At 67.3% G+C, this 17,625-nt stretch overlaps 4 protein-coding genes across 7 annotated transcripts in view; 2 read left to right on the top strand and 2 right to left on the bottom strand.

Moving 5' to 3' along the window:
* The window catches only part of U2AF2 (U2 small nuclear RNA auxiliary factor 2), a 7,971-nt gene extending 1,870 nt beyond the window's left edge, over positions 1 to 6,101 (top strand). The window contains exons 2-7 of the mRNA XM_049792722.1: positions 5 to 207; positions 637 to 716; positions 974 to 1,096; positions 1,532 to 1,618; positions 2,916 to 3,164; positions 5,870 to 6,101. Coding sequence (XP_049648679.1) covers positions 5 to 207; positions 637 to 716; positions 974 to 1,096; positions 1,532 to 1,618; positions 2,916 to 3,164; positions 5,870 to 6,004 — 877 coding nt within the window. The 3' untranslated portion in view covers positions 6,005 to 6,101. The remainder of the gene's footprint in view (positions 1 to 4; positions 208 to 636; positions 717 to 973; positions 1,097 to 1,531; positions 1,619 to 2,915; positions 3,165 to 5,869) is intronic.
* A 446-nt stretch (positions 6,102 to 6,547) lies between these two features.
* On the bottom strand, positions 6,548 to 10,003 carry LOC126034878 (proline-rich protein 36-like). Of its 4 annotated transcripts, none has more exons than XM_049792737.1 (5): positions 9,881 to 10,003; positions 9,744 to 9,780; positions 7,538 to 7,801; positions 7,140 to 7,433; positions 6,548 to 6,652 (listed from the first exon to the last, which is right to left on the bottom strand). In XM_049792737.1, exons 1-5 carry the CDS (start codon positions 9,905 to 9,907, stop codon positions 6,588 to 6,590), a joined length of 687 nt encoding a protein of 228 aa, XP_049648694.1. In that variant the 5' UTR covers positions 9,908 to 10,003; the 3' UTR covers positions 6,548 to 6,587. The 4 variants fall into 4 exon arrangements, with proteins under 4 accessions (XP_049648694.1, XP_049648693.1, XP_049648692.1 ...); XM_049792736.1 differs by having other exon boundaries at positions 9,878 to 10,003; XM_049792735.1 differs by lacking the exons at positions 9,744 to 9,780; positions 9,881 to 10,003 and adding an exon at positions 8,904 to 9,178 and having other exon boundaries at positions 7,538 to 8,031.
* A 1,849-nt stretch (positions 10,004 to 11,852) lies between these two features.
* Positions 11,853 to 17,434, top strand: LENG8 (leukocyte receptor cluster member 8). Its single transcript, XM_049792723.1, is given in 15 exon segments — positions 11,853 to 12,010; positions 12,103 to 12,268; positions 13,656 to 13,760; positions 13,893 to 14,009; positions 14,178 to 14,445; positions 14,899 to 15,055; positions 15,270 to 15,446; positions 15,551 to 15,619; positions 15,663 to 15,872; positions 16,035 to 16,169; positions 16,309 to 16,471; positions 16,473 to 16,598; positions 16,691 to 16,792; positions 17,071 to 17,139; positions 17,234 to 17,434. Coding segments are annotated over 15 exon segments (2,103 nt in total). The 5' UTR covers positions 11,853 to 11,972.
* A 102-nt stretch (positions 17,435 to 17,536) lies between these two features.
* The window catches only part of LOC126034867 (branched-chain-amino-acid aminotransferase, mitochondrial-like), a 6,688-nt gene continuing 6,599 nt past the window's right edge, over positions 17,537 to 17,625 (bottom strand). Inside the window, 1 exon segment of the mRNA XM_049792724.1 lies at positions 17,537 to 17,563. Coding sequence (XP_049648681.1) covers positions 17,537 to 17,563 — 27 coding nt within the window.

Genomic DNA, 17,625 nt, shown 5'->3' on the forward strand with positions numbered 1-17,625 from the left:
CAAGGTGTGCTGGGGAGGGGGACGTGGTGCCTGCCGGGGGGTCACTAAGGCATGTGCGTCCCCCCCAGTTCCGCTCGGTGGACGAAACCACGCAGGCGATGGCCTTCGACGGGATCATCTTCCAAGGGCAGTCGCTGAAGATCCGTCGCCCCCACGACTACCAGCCGCTGCCCGGCATGTCGGAGAATCCCTCCGTCTACGTGCCGGGTGAGCGGAGGGGCCCCCAAAACCCCCAGGGTGCCCCCCCCCCCGCCTCGATAGGGCAGCTGGTGTGGGGGGGGGGGGGCCACACAGTGCTGGGAATCCCCTCCCTAGCCCGGGGCTCTGTTGCCATGGGTCCTCCTTTCTTTGAGAGGGGAACAAAATGGCTGGGGGCCCCCCTGGGGCTCCCCTCCCTTTTGGGGTGAGCTGTCCCCCCCCCACACACAAAGGGGATTTGGAAGGGGGTGGCCGCTGCAGGGTGCCCGCCCCTTTTTTGGTTTGGACTATTTTGTTTTCAAAATGTATTTGTAGATAGGGGGGATAGTTTTGGGGTGCCCGTTTTCCGGCCATACCGCAGCTCCCCCCAGTGCTGGTTTGGTCCTGGGGGGCCCCCCTGTGCCCCCCCAACTCACAGCTGTGTCCCCCACACCCCAGGTGTCGTCTCTACGGTGGTGCCCGACTCCGCTCACAAGCTTTTCATTGGGGGTCTCCCCAACTACCTGAATGATGACCAGGTGAGAGGGGGGGATGACCCTAGAGCCCCCCCGCCGACTTGGCGGGGGTGTCACAGTGGAGGAGGAGTGCGGGAACCCCGTTCCTCAACTGAGTTTTTCATTGATGGGGGCAGGAATTGGGGAGAGGGGGAGAGGCAGTGCCCAGGGTCCCTATGGTGTTTCAGGGTGGGATTCCCAGTGCTGGGGGGGGGTTCCCAGTGTTGGGGGGGATGTCCTAGAGCTGCCACACACCCCCAGTTGTCCCCCCCCCCCCCCAGGTGAAGGAGCTGCTGACATCTTTCGGGCCGCTGAAAGCCTTCAACCTGGTGAAGGACAGCGCCACCGGCCTCTCCAAGGGCTACGCCTTCTGCGAGTACGTCGACATCAACGTCACCGACCAGGTACCCCCAAAACCCCATCTTGGGGACCCCAAAACCCCCCTGACCCCCCCGCCCCGGGTATCTCTAGGGCTTTTTGTGCCCAGAATGCCCCTAAAATATGCCCCGAAAGCCAGTGGGGAGATGCTGCTAGGCTTGGGGACGCCCCTGGTGGTTTTGGGGACCCCCTCCCCAGCCCCTCGGGGTGCCCGGGGGGGGGCTGCAAGCATCATTTCTCCTCCCCAAATCATTTGCTTTTTTGGGGGGTGGCAGGCAGAGCCAGGCCCCTTCAAAATTTTGCTCTGGGACAAGAGAGGGGAACTTCTAATCTGAGCTCCCCCCACACCTGCCACCGCACCCTCAGGGTCTCTCAGGGTGCCCCAAACTTGGTTGGGGGTCCCCCAAACCCCGTGGTGACCCCCCTGTGTCCCCCCCCCCCGTGTCATTTTTCCTCCCCAGGCCATCGCTGGGCTCAACGGGATGCAGCTGGGTGACAAGAAGCTGCTGGTGCAGAGGGCCAGCGTGGGGGCCAAGAACGCCACCCTGGTGAGTGGGTGCCGGACGCCGGGGTCCCCCCCAGGGTGGGGAGAGGAGGGTTGGATGCTGGGGTCGTCCCCCCCCCCCCCCCGCGGTGGGGGAAGAGCCTGGGTCCTGTTCTGAGGGAGAGAAGGGGGGTCCAGGATGGCTGGGTTCTTTCCTAGGGGGGTACGGGGGTGCCAGGACACCTTGTCGGTGTCCCCAGCGAGCCAGAGGGTCCTTGCGGGGGTGCCGGGATGTCTGGGCCCTCTTGCAGGGGGGGGTGTCGCAGATGCCTGGGTCCTTTTCTCGGGGAGGGGGGGGGTCTAGGGGCACCAGGACGCCTAGGTTATCTTCTGGGGGGGGGGGGGGCTGTTGGGTTGCCAGGATGGTTGGGTTCTCTGGAGGGAACCCTGGACACCCGGGTTCTCTTTGGGGGGGTATGGGGGCACCAGGACCCCTTGTCCCTGTGCCCAGCAAGCTGGGGTTCCCGGGGGGCGGGGGGACAGCCAGGATATTTGGGTCCTCTCCTGGGGGCTGTGGGGGTACCTGAACACCTTATCCCCGTCCCCAGCACGTTGGGGGTCCCCAGGGGAACATGGAGGTGCCGGGATCTTTTGTCCCCATGCTCCGTGAACTGGGGGTGGGATGGAGAGGGGTTGCCAGGATGCCTTGTCCCCCTCCCAAGGGAGCTGGGGGTGTCCCTGGAGGGACGTGGGGGCACCAGGATGTCTCGTCCCCATCCCCAGCAAGCTAGGGGGTCTCCAGGGGTGTCTGGGAGCACCAGCACGCTTGGGTCCGCTTCTGGGGGGGAGTGTGGGGGCACTGGGACACCTTGTCCCCATCCCCAGGGAGCTGGGGGGGGGTCCGGGGGGGGGCTGTGGGGACCCCAGGACAGCTGGGTCCTCTTGGGGGGTGCCAGGAGCTCTGGGTCCTTTCCCAGCATAGGGTGGAGGTGCCGGGACCACTTGTCCGTATTTCCAGTGATCTGGGGGGTTGTGGGGGGTGCCAGGATGCCTGGGTTCTTTCTTTTGGGGAGGAGTTGGGGGGCAGCCAGGACCCCTCGTTCCCATCCCCAGTGAACTGGGGGTCCCCGTGGGGGGCGGCCGGGAAACAGCCGGGATGCCCAGGTCCCATCCTGGGGGTGAAAACGCGGGGACGCCAGGACGCCTCGTCCCCATCTCTAGGGAGCTGGGGGGGATCCCCAGGGGGGTCTGGGGGACACCCCCCCGTGTCGGGGCGGGCGCAGCGGGGTCCCATCACACCCCCTAACCCCCCCCGCTGTCGCCCCCCCCCCCCTCCCCCCCCCCCCCCCCCCCTTCACCAGAGCACGATAAACCAGACCCCGGTGACGCTGCAGGTGCCCGGGCTGATGAGCTCGCAGGTGCAGATGGGCGGCCACCCGACGGAGGTGCTGTGCCTGATGAACATGGTGCTGCCCGAGGAGCTGCTGGACGACGAGGAGTACGAGGAGATCGTGGAGGACGTGCGGGACGAGTGCGGCAAGTACGGCCTCGTCAAATCCATCGAGATCCCCCGGCCCGTCGACGGCGTCGAGGTGCCCGGATGCGGAAAGGTGGGAGACGGAGAAGGGACCGGTGGGGGGGGGGGGGGTGGTGCTGGTGCACGGGTGACCTGTGGGGACGGGGCAGGGGGACCAGGACAGCACCCAGGCACCCCAGTACGCTGTGGGGACAAGGACAATTCCCAGACAGCCCAGAACCCCGTGGGGACAGGGAGAGTGACTGGACGCCCCAGGACCCCATGGGGACATCGGAGCGGGGATGAGGACAGCACCCAGGCACCCCAGTACCCCATGGGGACATGGCAGTGGGGACGAGGACAGTTCCCAGACACCCCAGTACATCGTGGGGATAGGGCAGTAGGGACAAGGACAGTTCCCAGACACCCCAGAACCCTGTGGGGACGTGGCAGTGGGGATAAGGACAATTTCCAGACACCCCAGAACCCCATGGGGACATGGCAGTGGGGACGAGGACAGTTCCCAGACACCCCAGTACCCCATGGGGACGTGGCAGTGGGGACAAGGACAGTTCCCAGACACCCCATTACCCCGTGGGGATAGGGCAGTAGGGACAGGGACAGTTCCCAGACACCCCAGAACCCTGTGGGGACGTGGCAGTGGGGACAAGGACAATTCCCAGACAGCCCAGAACCCTGTGGGGACAGAGACAGCGACTGGACACCCCAATACCCCTTGGGGACATTGGAGCGGGGATGAGGACAGCACCCAGGCACCCCAGTACCCCATGGGGACATCGGAGTGGGGATGAGGACAGCACCCAGGCACCCCAGTACCCCATGGGGACATGGCAGTGGGGACGAGGACAGTTCCCAGACACCCCAGTACATCGTGGGGATAGGGCAGTAGGGACAAGGACAGTTCCCAGACACCCCAGAACCCTGTGGGGACGTGGCAGTGGGGATAAGGACAACTTCCAGACACCCCAGTACCCCATGGAGACATCAGACTGTGGTCGAGGATAGCACTCACCCACCCCAGAACCCTGTGGGGACGTGGCAGTGGGGACAAGGACAATTCCCAGACAGCCCAGAACCCTGTGGGGACAGGGACAGCGACTGGACGCCCCAGTACCCCTTGGGGACATCGGAGCGGGGATGAGGACAGCACCCAGACACCCCAGTACCCCATGGGGACATAGGAGTGGGGATGAGGACAGCACCCAGGCACCCCAGTACCCCATGGGGACATCGGAGCGGGGATGAGGACAGCACCCAGGCACCCCAGTACCCCATGGGGACATGGCAGTGGGGACGAGGACAGTTCCCAGACACCCCAGTACATCGTGGGGGTAGGGCAGTAGGGACAAGGAGAGTTCCCAGACACCCCAGAACCCTGTGGGGACGTGGCAGTGGGGATAAGGACAATTTCCAGACACCCCAGAACCCCATGGGGACATGGCAGTGGGGACGAGGACAGTTCCCAGACACCCCAGTACCCCATGGGGATGTGGCAGTGGGGACAAGGACAGTTCCCAGACACCCCATTACCCCGTGGGGATAGGGCAGTAGGGACAGGGACAGTTCCCAGACACCCCAGAACCCTGTGGGGACGTGGCAGTGGGGACAAGGACAATTTCCAGACACCCCAGAACCCCGTGGGGACAGGGACAGCGACTGGACACCCCAGTACCCCATGGGGACATCGGAGTGGGGATGAGGACAGCACCCAGGCACCCCAGTACCCCATGGGGACATGGCAGTGGGGACGAGGACAGTTCCCAGACACCCCATTACCCCGTGGGGATAGGGCAGTAGGGACAGGGACAGTTCCCAGACACCCCAGAACCCTGTGGGGATGTACCAGTGGGGATAAGGACAATTTCCAGACACCCCAGAACCCTGTGGGGACAGGGACAGCGACTGGACACCCCAGTACCCCTTGGGGACATCGGAGCGGGGATGAGGACAGCACCCAGGCACCCCAGTACTCCGTGGGGATGTAGCAGTGGGGACAAGGACAATTCCCAGACACCCCGGAACCCCGTGAGGACATTGGAGCAGGGACGAGGGCAGCACCCACCCACCCCAGTACTCCGTAGGGATGGGGCAGGGGGATGAAGACAGCACCTACCCCCCCCCCCCCAATACGCCGTGGGGACAGGGACAGTGACTGGACACCCCAGTACCTCATGGGGACATGGCAGTGGGGACAAGGACAGTTCTCGGGCACCCCAATACCCCGTGGGGAGAAGGACGGTGACTGGACACCCCAGTACTCATGGGAACAGCACAGTGGGGACGAGGACAGCACCCAGACACCCCAGTACCCCGTGGGGACGTGGCAGTGGGGACGAGGACAATTCCCAGACACCCCAGAACCCCGTGGGGACAGGGACAGCGACTGGACACCCCAGTACCCCGTGGGGACAGCGGAGTGGGGACGATGACAGCACCCAGACACCCCAGTACCCCACGGGGACAGGGACAGCGACTGGCCACCCCGCGGTGACGCCGACAGCGCCCAGACACGAGGGAAACCCCGACACCGAAGCGCCCCTGTGGAGGGGACGGTGTCTGCGCCCTGGGGTCCCTCGTGGGGGGGGGGACACACAGATATGGGGCCCCCCCCCCCCCCCAACCCCGGGGTCCCTCGGAGGGCGGGGGGGACCGATATGCAGCCCCAGGACTGGGGCAGCCCCACACGGCGTTCCCCTTGGGTGGAGGGGTGATGGGGGGCAGCCGGATGCCTGAGTGACACCCCCCCCCCCCCAATAAATTCTTGCCTCCCCCCCCCAGATCTTCGTGGAGTTCACCTCGGTCTTCGACTGCCAGAAGGCGATGCAGGGCCTGACCGGCCGCAAATTCGCCAACAGAGTCGTCGTCACCAAGTACTGCGACCCCGACTCCTACCACCGCCGCGACTTCTGGTAGCCCCCGGTGGGGGGGGGGGGCCGGGTTGGGGGGGGCCCCCCCGTGCCCCCCCTACCCCCCCCGCCCCTTTTTGGTTGGTTTTTTTTTTTTTTTTTTTTTTTTTTTTCTTTTCGGGGTTTTATTTTTGTTCTTTTTTTTTTTTTTTTTTTCTCTCGTTTCGGCGGTTTACCCCCCCCCAAGCCCCCCCAGTGCTGGTTTCTCGTCGTAGCGCTCGCCTCCCCTCCCTCCCTCCCTGCCCCCCCCCCCCCTTCTGTGGCGTTTCGTATTGGCGAAAATGGGGGGGCCCCCCACCCCCCAACCTCCGGCCCAGCCCCCCCTCCCGTGTCATACGGAGTTGGGGGACCCCCCCCCTCTCCCGCCACCCCCCCTAATTAAACAATTTTTCCAATTCTCTGGCGTCTGCATCTTGCTGGAGGAGGCCCCCTCGCCCCATTATGGGGGGCTGCCCCCCCCCCCGCATTTGGGGGGTGGGGGGCCACTGCTGTGGTTCCAGGTTTCTGGATAATGCTGCTTTATTGAGCTGTTCTGAGGGGTGGGGGGGGGGGCACCCAGGCGTCCTGGTGCAGCGGTGGGGTGGGGGGGTTTAGTAGGACCCCTCCCAGTGCTTGCAGCCCGGCCAGTTGGGGTCCTTGGGGGTGGCATCCCCCCCTGTGGGGACAGGGGGTCTCAGATGGGGCCTCTAATCTGTAGGGACACCCCAAAACCTGCCCCCCCCCCCAACTTCTGCCCTGGGGATTCCCCAGCTGCCCTCCAGGGGACACCCCCCCCCCTCAATTCCCCCTTTTTGGGACACCCCCCCCCCCCCCCCTTCCCTGGGGAGGCAGCCTGAGCCTTTCCCCATCCCCCTGGATTTAGGGGGTGTCCCTCCCCCCTCCTCCTTTAAGACACCCTTTGAATTTAGGGGCTGCCCTTAGTCCCCCCTCATTTTGGGGGGGTTTCCCCAGACACCCCCTGCATTTGAGGGTGCCCCCAGCCCCTGTCCCCAGGGCAAACTCCCCCCCCCCCCCCCCCCCCTTCAGACCCCTATGTAACCCCTGAACTTTCAGGACACCCCCTGAATTTGGGGACTCCCCCCACCCCTTTCATAGCCCCCCCTTTGGTTTTGGGGCAGGGGGCCCCCCCCCCCCCCCCTCACCTTCCACCGGGATCAGCAGCGAGGGGCTGGGTTTCGAGAGCCCCCCCATCTCAGGGCTGTAGGTGCAGAAGTAGGCGCCCTCGTCGCGGGGGTGGAGGGGGCCGAGGGAGAAGGAGACAGCCCCCCCCCTCGCCACCCACCGCTGCCCCACAGCCCCCCCGGGACCCCCCCGGTAGAGCCGGAAGGTGGCAGCGCCGGGGGGTCCCTTACAGACCACCGAGATGTTGGTCCCCTCCGGCACCGGCAGCGGCTGCAGCGGCGGCAGCGAGAGTTCGGGGGGTTCCAGATCGGGATCTGGGGAGGGGGGGGCACAGGGAAGGGGGGGGGGGTCATGGGATAGGGGGCACCAGTCCCCCCCACCCCACCCCATGCCGTCCCCGGCGTGGTTCTTTGCTCACCGATGACCACCACCTTCACGGCCTCGCTGATGGGGCCGGGGGGGCAGCGGCAGAAGTAGAGCCCGCCGGCGGCGCGGGTGACGTTGACGGTGTCGTTGAAGGTGACGAAGCCGCTTTCGGAGGTTTTGGTTTTCACCGGCTTCTTCGTGTCGTTCCCGTGGAAGAGGTGGAATTCCGGCCCCGGGCAGAAGCACTGGAGGACGAGGGGGCTGCCCACCACCACCCACAGCCCATCCCTGGGCGTCAGCTGGGGGAGTCTTGGGGCTGGGGACGTGGTGGGGGGGAACACGTTGGGGACCCCAGAGCTCTGGGGGGATGTTGGGGTCCCCAGAGCCCTGGGGACGGGGACACGGAGGGATGTTGGGGATCCCAGAGTCCTGGGATGGGGACACAGGGGGACGTTGGGGACCCCAGAGCCCTGGAGATGGGGGGGACATTGGGGACTCCCGAGACCTGGGGATGGGGACATGGCAGGACTTTGGGGACCCCAGAGCCTTGGGCACAGGGATGGGGGGACATTGGGGACCCCAGAGCCCTGGGGACAGGGACACTGGGGACCCCAGAGCCCTCGGCAGAGGGACAGGGCGACGTTGGAGACCCCAGAACCCTGGGGATGGGGACACGGGGGGGACATTGGGGATCCTGGAGTCCTGGGGATGGGGATGGGGGGGACATTGGGGACCCCAGAGCTCTGGGGACAGGGACATGGGGGGACATTGGGGATCCTGGAGTCCTGGGGACGGGGATGGGGGGGACATTGGGGACCCCAGCGCCCTCGGCAGAGGGACAGGGGGACATTGGAGACCCCAGAGCCCTGGGGATGGGGACACAGGGGGACATTGGGGATCCCGGAGTCCTGGGGATGGAGATGGGGGGGGGGACATTGGGGACCCCAGAGCCCTGAGGATGGAGACACTGGGGAACATTGGGGACACGGGGGGATGTTGGGGACCCCAGAGCCCTGGGACGGGGACAAGGGTGACATTGGGGACACTGGAGCCCTGGGAATGGGGACACAGGGGTATGTTGGGGACCCCAGAGCCCTGGAGATGGGGGGGACATTGGGGACCCCCGAGACCTGGGGATGGGGACAGGGAGGACACTGGGGACAGTGGAGCTCTGGGGATGGGGACATGGCAGGACACTGGGGACCCCAGAGCCCTCAGCAGAGGGACAGGGGGACGTTGGAGACCCCAGAACCCTGGGGATGGGGACACGGGGGGACATTGGGGATCCCGGAGTCCTGGGGACGGGGATGGGGGGGACATTGGGGACCCCAGAGCTCTGGGGACGGGGACATGGGGGGACATTGGGGATCCCGGTGTCCTGGGGACGGGGATGGGGGGGACATTGGGGACCCCAGAGCCCTGGGGACGGGGACACTGGGGACCCCAGAGCCCTCGGCAGAGGGACAGGGCGACGTTGGAGACCCCAGAACCCTGGGGATGGGGACACGGGGGGGACATTGGGGATCCTGGAGTCCTGGGGATGGGGGGGACATTGGGGACCCCAGAGCCCTCGGCAGAGGGACAGGGCGACGTTGGAGACCCCAGAACCCTGGGGATGGGGACACGGGGGGACATTGGGGATCCCGGAGTCCTGGGGACGGGGATGGGGGGGACATTGGGGATCCTGGAGTCCTGGGGACGGGGATGGGGGGGACATTGGGGACCCCAGCGCCCTCGGCAGAGGGACAGGGGGACGTTGGAGGCCCCAGAGCCCTGGGGACGGGGACAGGGGGGACATTGGGGATCCCGGAGTCCTGGGGACGGGGATGGGGGGGACATCGGGGACCCCAGAGCCCTCGGCAGAGGGACAGGGGGACGTTGGAGACCCCAGAGCCCTGGGGATGGGGACACGGGGGGACATTGGGGATCCCGGTGTCCTGGGGACGGGGATGGGGGGGGACATCGGGGACCCCAGCGCCCTCGGCAGAGGGACAGGGGGACGTTGGAGACCCCAGAGCCCTGGGGATGGGGGACAGGGGGGGACATTGGGATGGGGTGGGGACTGCAGGACACAGACAGGGGGACCCCCCCCAGGGCTGTAGGGCACGGGGAGTGTAGGGACACAGGGGTCCAGGTGTGGTGGGACGTGGCAGGAGGGGTTGGGGGGGGGTGGGGGGGTGGATGGCCACCTTCATCCCCCCCAGCCCCACAGCGTGTTGTCCCCCCCACCCCGATGCGTCCCCCCCCCAGGTACTCACGGCCCAAGGCCCCGCACGGTGCCAGCACCCAGCAACCTGTGGGAGACAAAGCCGGGGAGGGGGGGGGGTGTGACAGTTGCACCCACGTCCCCCCCACCCCAAATTCACCCCCCCGTGCCCCCGGCCCCACCGAGGAGGAGGAGGAGGAGGACGTGGGTCCCCATGGCGCTGCCACAGCCCTGAATGCAGAAGTGGGGACGGGCAGGAAGGGACAGGCTCAGCCTCCCCAAAACCACCGGCCCCCCCCTCTGCAACCGCTCCCTCACGGTGCCACTGCCTCCCCCACCCTGCTTCATAGACCCCCCCCCCCCATAACTGCTCCCACCCTGCTCCATGGGACCCCCGTAACTGCTCACTCCCACCCTATAGACCCCCATAACTGCCCCCCCCCGCCCCACAGACCCCCATAACTGCCCCCACCCTGCCCCATGGGACCCACATATCTTCTTCTCCACCTCATAGACCCCCATAACTGCCCCCCCACCCCACAGACCCCCCCATAACTGCCCCCACCCTGTCCCATGGGACCCCCATAACTGCCCCCCCAGCCCACAGACCCCCATAACTGCTCACCCCCAGCCTCATAGACCCCCATAACTGCCCCCCCAGCCCTATAGACCCCCATAACCTCTCACCCCCAGCCTCATAGACCCCCATAACTGCCCCCCCAGCCCTATAGACCCCCATAACTGCTCACCCCCAGCCTCATAGACCCCCATAACAGCCCCCCCAGCCTCATAGACCCCCATAACCGCCCCCCCAGCCCTATAGACCCCCATAACTGCTCACCCCCAGCCTCATAGAACCCCATAACCGCCCCCCCCAGCCCTATAGACCCCCATAACTGCTCACCCCCAGCCTCATAGACCCCCATAACTGCCCCCCCAGCCCCATAGACCCCCATAACTGCTCACCCCCAGCCTCATAGACCCCCATAACTGCCCCCCCAGCCTCATAGACCCCCATAACTGCCCCCCCAGCCCCATAGACCCCCATAACTGCTCACCCCCAGCCTCATAGACCCCCATAACTGCCACCCCAGCCCATAGACCCCCATAACTGCTCACCCCCAGCCTCATAGACCCCCATAACTGCCCCCCCAGCCCTATAGACCCCCATAACCGCTCACCCCCAGCCTCATAGACCCCCATAACTGCCCCCCCAGCCCTATAGACCCCCATAACCGCTCACCCCCAGCCTCATAGACCCCCATAACTGCCCCCCCAGCCTCATAGACCCCCATAACTGCCCCCCCAGCCCTATAGACCCCCATAACTGCTCACCCCCAGCCTCATAGACCCCCATAACTGCCCCCCCAGCCCTATAGACCCCCATAACCACTCACCCCCAGCCTCATAGACCCCCATAACTGCCCCCCCAGCCTCATAGACCCCCATAACTGCCCCCCCAGCCCTGTAGACCCCCATAACTGCTCACCCCCAGCCTCATAGACCCCCATAACCGCCCCCCCCAGCCCTATAGACCCCCATAACTGCTCACCCCCAGCCTCATAGACCCCCATAACTGCCCCCCCAGCCTCATAGACCCCCATAACTGCCCCCCCAGCCCCATAGACCCCCATAACTGCCCCCCCAGCCCATAGACCCCCATAACTGCTCACCCCCAGCCTCATAGACCCCCATAACTGCCACCCCAGCCCATAGACCCCCATAACCGCTCACCCCCAGCCCATAGACCCCCATAACTGCTCACCCCCAGCTCACAAACCCCCATAACCGCCCTCCCCGCCCTATGGCCCCCCCCCCCCCGCCTTCCCGAGGTCCCCCTCCCCCCCCATAGCAGCGCCGTTGCGCTTTGGGAAGGGATTGTCCCTTCCCGGCCGCCGTTCCCCCTCCCCACCCCAGCCCCAGCTTTGCCTTCCCATTGGATAACATCCGCAGGGTTCCTCGCTCCCATTGGTCACCGCTGCTCAACGCCCCGCCTTCCCCGTCCTCCCTTCTACCCCGCGCCTCCGACGCGCCCACTCGTCCCGTTGTCCCCGCCCCTTCCTCTCTCCCTGCGCTCCTACTGGCCCTACGCGCGACGTCACCGGAAGCGACGACCGGAAGTGGAGGCCCGGGAGGGAGGGGGAGGGAGAAGCTTCGGTGCGGGCGGCGCCGCCATTTTGGGAGCGCGGAGGCGCCGGTACCGATCGCTCCGGCCAGGCCCGGCCCGGCCCCGCCCGGGATTGGGGGTGGCGGCGGAGCAGAGGCCTCGGGAGGCCCCGCCATGGCCGCCAACATCGGAGACCAGCGAGCGCCGGAGTGGTGAGCGCCGGGGGGACGGGGGACAGCGGGGCCGGCTCCCGGGGCGCGGCCCGCACTGACCGCCCCCCCGTCCCGTTCCCGTCTCCCTTCAGGGCCCCCCAGTATGGGCTGGGAGCCGGCGGGGCGCGGGAGGGCGGCCTGGAGGCCCCGGCCCACGAGAACCCCGAGTGGGAGAAGGCGCGGCAGGCGCTGGCCAGCATCAGCAAAGCGGCGGCCGCCGGCGGCAAAAGCGCGGGGGGCGGCTCCGGGGGGGCCCAGGTGAGGGGAGGGGGGTCCGGGGAAGGGGGGCTGGGGGGTCCTGGGGGGTGTGGAGAGTGGCTGGGGGTTTGTTTGGGGGGTGCAGGAGGGTGCCAGGGAGGTAGGAGAGGGGCTGGGGGGGTCCTGGAGGGTCTGGGGGGGGGCAAAGGAGGGGGCTGGGGGGGTGTTAGGAGGGTCTTGGGGGGATAGAGGGGGACTGGAGGGGTGCTGGGGGGTGTAGAGAGTGGCTGGGGGGTTGTTTGGGGGGTGCAGGAGGGTGCCAGGGAGGTAGGAGAGGGGCTGGGGGGGTCCTGGAGGGTCTGGGGGGCAAAGGAGGGGGCTGGGGGGGTGTTAGGAGGGTCTTGGGGGGATAGAGGGGGTCCTGGGGGGTGTAGAGAGTGGCTGGGGGTTTGTTTGGGGGGTGCAGGAGGGTGCCAGGGAGGTAGGAGAGGGGCTGGGGGGGTCCTGGAGGGTCTGGGGGGCAAAGGAGGGGGCTGGGGGGGTGTTAGGAGGGTGCAGGAGGGTCCTGGGGGGATAGGGGGGGTCCTGGGGGGTGTAGAGAGTGGCTGGGGGTTTGTTTGGGGGGTGCAGGAGGGTGCCAGGGAGGTAGGAGAGGGGCTGGGGGGGTCCTGGAGGGTCTGGGGGGCAAAGGAGGGGGCTGGGGGGGTGTTAGGAGGGTCTTGGGGGGATAGAGGGGGTCCTGGGGGGTGTAGAGAGTGGCTGGGGGGTTGTTTGGGGGGTGCAGGAGGGTGCCAGGGAGGTAGGAGAGGGGCTGGGGGGGTCCTGGAGGGTCTTGGGGGTCAAAGGAGGGGGCTGGGGGGGTGTTAGGAGGAGGGTGCAGGAGGGTTCCACGGGGATAGAGGGGTTCTGGGGGGGGCAGGGACAGGGGAGGGAGCTGGGGGTGTTTGGGGGGTGCAGGAGGGTCCTGGGGGGGAAGGGGCTGGGGCTGGGGTGGGTTTTTGGAGGGTGTAGGAGGGTGCTAAGGAGGTAGAAGGGGTCTGGGGGGGTCCTGGGGGGACAGGGGCTTGGGCTGGAGGGGTGTTTGGAGGGTGCAGGAGGTTCCTAGGGAAGTAGAAGGGGGCTGGGGGGGGTCCTGGAGGGTCTTGAGGGGGGTAAAGGAGGCGGCTGGGGGGTGTTAGGAGGGTGCAGGAGGATCCTGGGGGGATAGAGGGGGTCTGGGGGGGGCAGGGGAGGGGGCTGGGGGGTGGGAGGAGGAGTTTTTGGGGGACCAAGAGGGTGTTTGGGAGGCAAAAGGGGGGGTGGATGAGGGTTCTGGGGGGGGGGGGGGGGGGGGCAAGAGCGCTCTAGAGGGTTCCTGGAGGATGGAGAGCGGCAGGGGGGGGTCGGGGGTCCTGGGGGTGTGGGTCTCCCCCCAACCGCTTGCTGAGCCTTCCTCCCCCACCCCCAGTACTCCTCACCGCAGAGCGACCCCGGGCTGCAGCAGCAGCAGCCCTACTACCAGTGGTACCAGCCCTACGGCGGCTACTACCCCTACGGCTACTACTACCCCATGGTGAGATGAGGGGGGGGGGACGGGACACGGGGGGGGCCGGGGGTCCCCTCAGCTGTGGGGGGGGGCACTTGGGGGTGTCCCCCCCCCCCAGTGGGCGAACGAGCACAGGCGCCGACGTGGGTCTCGTTGCAGGGCGTCTACTCGGGGTACGGGACGACGGCGGCAGCGGCACCGTACGGGACGGGGGGGGCCTACGCTGCCGCCCCCCAACAGCCCCCCACGCCCGGGCAGCAGAGCGGCCTCGGCCAGGTGAGGGGGGGGACGGGAACGGGGAGAAGGGGGTGGATGTGGGGGACCCGGATGCCTGGGACCCCCATGGGGCAGGTTGGGGGGGGGCCCAGATGCCTGTGTCCCCCATGGGGGCTGGAATCCTGGGACACCCCCCCCCATCCCCTCTTCGCCCCCCCCCCCTTACAGCAGCCACCGGTGCCGGGCCTGGACGAGGCGTCTCCCTACGGCAGCCCCCAGCCCCAACTGCCCCCCGCCGCCCCCCCGCAGCCCCCCCCGCCCCACAGCGCCCACCCCCTGGGGGGGGCAGGGGGGTCCACGACGGCTGGGGGGGGCGGAGGGGGTGGGGCCACCCCACCCAGCGCCACCGCCCCGTACCCCCCCCACGGCTACGGCGAGGGGCCCAGCCCCGGCCCCAAGGGCAAGAAGGGGCAGCAGCTCTGGAGCCGCATGAAGCGTAAGAATCCCCCCCCCGGGGGGGCCTCAAATTGGGGGCTGGGGGGGCCCAGGGGAGGAGGGGGGGGGGCTGTCGGGGAGGGGACTGAGGTGGTGGGGGATGTTCTCAGGAATTGCCCTAAAACCAAGGGGGAGCTGTGACCCCGCCACCCCCACCCCTGGTCTCCCATTGCTCCAAATTCTGGCCCCCCCCGACCTCAAAACTCCCCCAAACCCTGAATTCCTCCCCAAAACACACCCCACGCTCCCCCCCCCCGGCCCCCGAACTCACTCCCTAATACCCCAACTTCCCCCAAAACACACTGCCCACCCACACTTTCCCCCCCAAACTCACCCAAATGCCTCCAAAAGACACCACCACCCACCCAGAACCCCAAATTCCTCCCAAACCACCCCCCAGCCCCCCCTTCACCCCCTTTTTCTCCCTCTCCCCCCCCCCCCCCCCCACTCTCAGAAGCCCCCGGCGCCGGCGGCCTCAAGTTCAACCTCCCCAAACGCCCCTTCGTCCTGACCACCCCCAGCTTCGGGGCCGGGGAGCAGCGCGGCAGCAGCGGCGGCGGTGGCAGCGGTTTCGGGGGGCAGTCGGGCCCCGACAAACACCACAGCCACGGGTGAGGGAAGACGGATGAATTTGGGGGGGGGGGGTGTGGGGTGCACGCTGGGTACCCCAAAACCACGGCAGGTTCGCTGTAGGGCAGCACGCGGTGGGTTTTCGCCGCGATATATTGTTTTATGGGCGGCTGAGGCCCGCTTAGTGATGTCTTCCCGCCCCGCTGAGCCCCCCAGCACCCCTCTGACCCCCCCCCCGTGCCCCCACCCCAACAGTGGGAAGCCGGAGGACTGGCCGCAGGACATGAAGGAATACGTCCAGCGTTGTTTCACCGCCTGCGAGTCGGAGGAGGACAAGGACCGGACGGAGAAACTGCTGAAAGAAGTGCTGCAGGCGCGGCTGCAGGACGGCACCGCCTACACCATCGACTGGAGCCGCGAGCCGCTGCCGGGGTGAGCCCCACGCCGCAGAGAGACCCCCAAAATGGGGGTGGGACACACACACACGTGCGGAGGAGTGAGCTCATTTCTCCTCCTCCTCTTCCTCTTCCCTGCAGGCTGAACCGGGACAGCGTCGCCGAAAGCCCCAAAAAGAAGCGCTGGGAGGTGCCGGCTCTGCACCCCCCCCCGGCCGGCGGCGGGCTCGGGGTTGTCGCAGCCCCCTCCCCAACGCGGCGCCGGCACCGGGGGGTCCACCCTGGGACCCCCACCCCAACGCGGCGGCGGTACCGGGGCCGGCCGGGCTCGCGGTAACGGCTTCCCCACCAAATTCGGCAACCGCAACGTCTTCATGAAGGAGAACAGTTCCTCCTCCAGCGCCGGCTCCCGGTCCCGATCCCGGTCCTCTTCCCGCTCACCCGGACGGCATTTCCGACGCAGGTGGGGGGCAAAAGAGACCCCCCTGGCACCCCCAAACCCTCCCTCCCCCCGGCACCCCCTCACCTCGGTCCCAGGAGGTGCCGGGCGGCTGTGCCGGGGTGGGTGGATGTTGGAGGGTCTGTTTGGGGGTCCCCCCAGCTCCCTGCTCCGCTCTCCCCGCAGCGATTCCCACTCGGATTCGGACAGTTCCCTCTCCGGCGCCGAGAGCCGGCCGGGCGCCCGCCGGGCTCCCCCCAAAACCCGCGGCCGGGGGGGGCACGTGGAACGTGGCCGCATGCGGATGCAGCGGGGGAAAAGGTACCTGGCGGGGGGGGGGTAACCGGGACCAGTTTGGGGCTCCCCAGTGCGGGGCAGAGCCCGGGATCGGGGTCGGGGTCTCCAGACTTTGTCCCTGACAGAAACGCCTGTTTCTGCCCCGAAACGCCCCCTCCCCCAGGCACGACCAGGGTCCCTCCAAGCGCAACCGCAAGCGCCCGGCGATGGACTACGAGGACCCTGAGAAGGAATTCAAGAAGCAGCGACGGGCGGCTCGTTTCCAACCCGGGCACCCCAAAAAGCTGCGGCCGGAGCCCCTCGTCCTCCCTCTGGGGGGGTCCGACCCCCCCCGGCTCCTCTGAGAGCCTCGACTGGAACGAACTGAAGATCCTGGGGACCTGCCAGGACGTCACCAAGCACTACCTGCGCCTCACCTGCGCCCCCGACCCCTCCACCGTCCGCCCCGTCTCGGTCAGTGCCTGTCCGTCCGTCCCCCGGGGACCCCAGGGTGGGGAGGGGGCCACTCTGACCCCCCCCCACCCAAATTTTATCCCCTCATTCAGGTGCTGAAGAAGTCGCTGAGTCTGGTAAAGTCTCACTGGAAGGAGAAGCAGGATTACGCCTTTGCCTGCGAGCAGATGAAATCCATCCGCCAGGACCTCACGGTGAGACACATCCCCCCCCCCCCCCCGACACCTGGAGGGGGTGCTGGGTGTTCTGGGGGGTCTCCCAGACATTTGGGGCTCTCCTGGACCTTTTGGGTTCTGCCACATCTTTTGGGAGAGTCTCCTGGGGCTTTTGATGGGTCTCCTAGAGCTTTTGGGGGGGTCTCACGGGTTTTTTGAGTGGTCTCTCAGGCCTTATGGAGCTCTCCTGGATTTTGGGGTGTCTCTGTGGGGCAGAAGTTGCCCCCCCCATCACCCCCCCCAACCCCTTCTTGCAGGTCCAGGGCATCCGCACCGAGTTCACGGTGGAGGTGTACGAGACGCACGCCCGCATCGCCCTAGAGAAGGTGGGTTTCAGGGGCCCCCCCGGGCCCCCCCCGTGTCATGTGTCCCCCCACCATGCCAGATCTGGCCCTGAGGGTCCCCCCCCCGTCCCGGCAGGGTGACCACGAGGAGTTCAACCAGTGCCAGACGCAGCTCAAGTCTCTCTACGCCGAGAACCTGCCTGGCAACGTGGGGGAGTTCACCGCTTACCGAATCCTCTACTACATGTTCACCAGGAATTCGGGGGGTGAGCGGGGATGGGGGGGGGGCAGGGTGCGATCCCGGGGACCCCTCCTGCTCGTGCTGGGGGGGCTTTAAGGGTGCTCCAAGGGCCCCTCTATTTGCAGTGAGGGGATTTAGGCGTGCCCCAGGACCATCACACCCCCCCCCCCATTCATGTTGAGTGGCTTTAGGGGAGCTTCAACCCCACTGGTCACAGTGGTGGGGCTTTAGGGGCGCCCCAAGACCCCCATGTTAAAAATGAGGGGTTTTAGGGGTGCCCCAAGACC

Source organism: Accipiter gentilis, chromosome 36, assembly GCF_929443795.1.
Source record: "Accipiter gentilis chromosome 36, bAccGen1.1, whole genome shotgun sequence".
NCBI classification, from domain to species: domain Eukaryota; kingdom Metazoa; phylum Chordata; class Aves; order Accipitriformes; family Accipitridae; genus Astur; species Astur gentilis.

What these genes read in the sequence shown, in the direction of transcription:
- LOC126034878 (XM_049792734.1), bottom strand. Translation starts at nt 8,764, where the DNA reads ATGTCCCCCCGTGTCCCCATCCCCAGGGTTCTGGGGTCTCCAACGTCC. An exon ending in CGTGAAGGTGGTGGTCATCG is followed by an intron (nt 7,434 to 7,537) that starts GTGAGCAAAGAA and finishes CCCCCTCCCCAG; the next exon opens with ATCCCGATCTGGAACCCCCC. An exon ending in GCTGCTGATCCCGGTGGAAG is followed by an intron (nt 6,653 to 7,139) that starts GTGAGGGGGGGG and finishes CTGTCCCCACAG; the next exon opens with GGGGGGATGCCACCCCCAAG.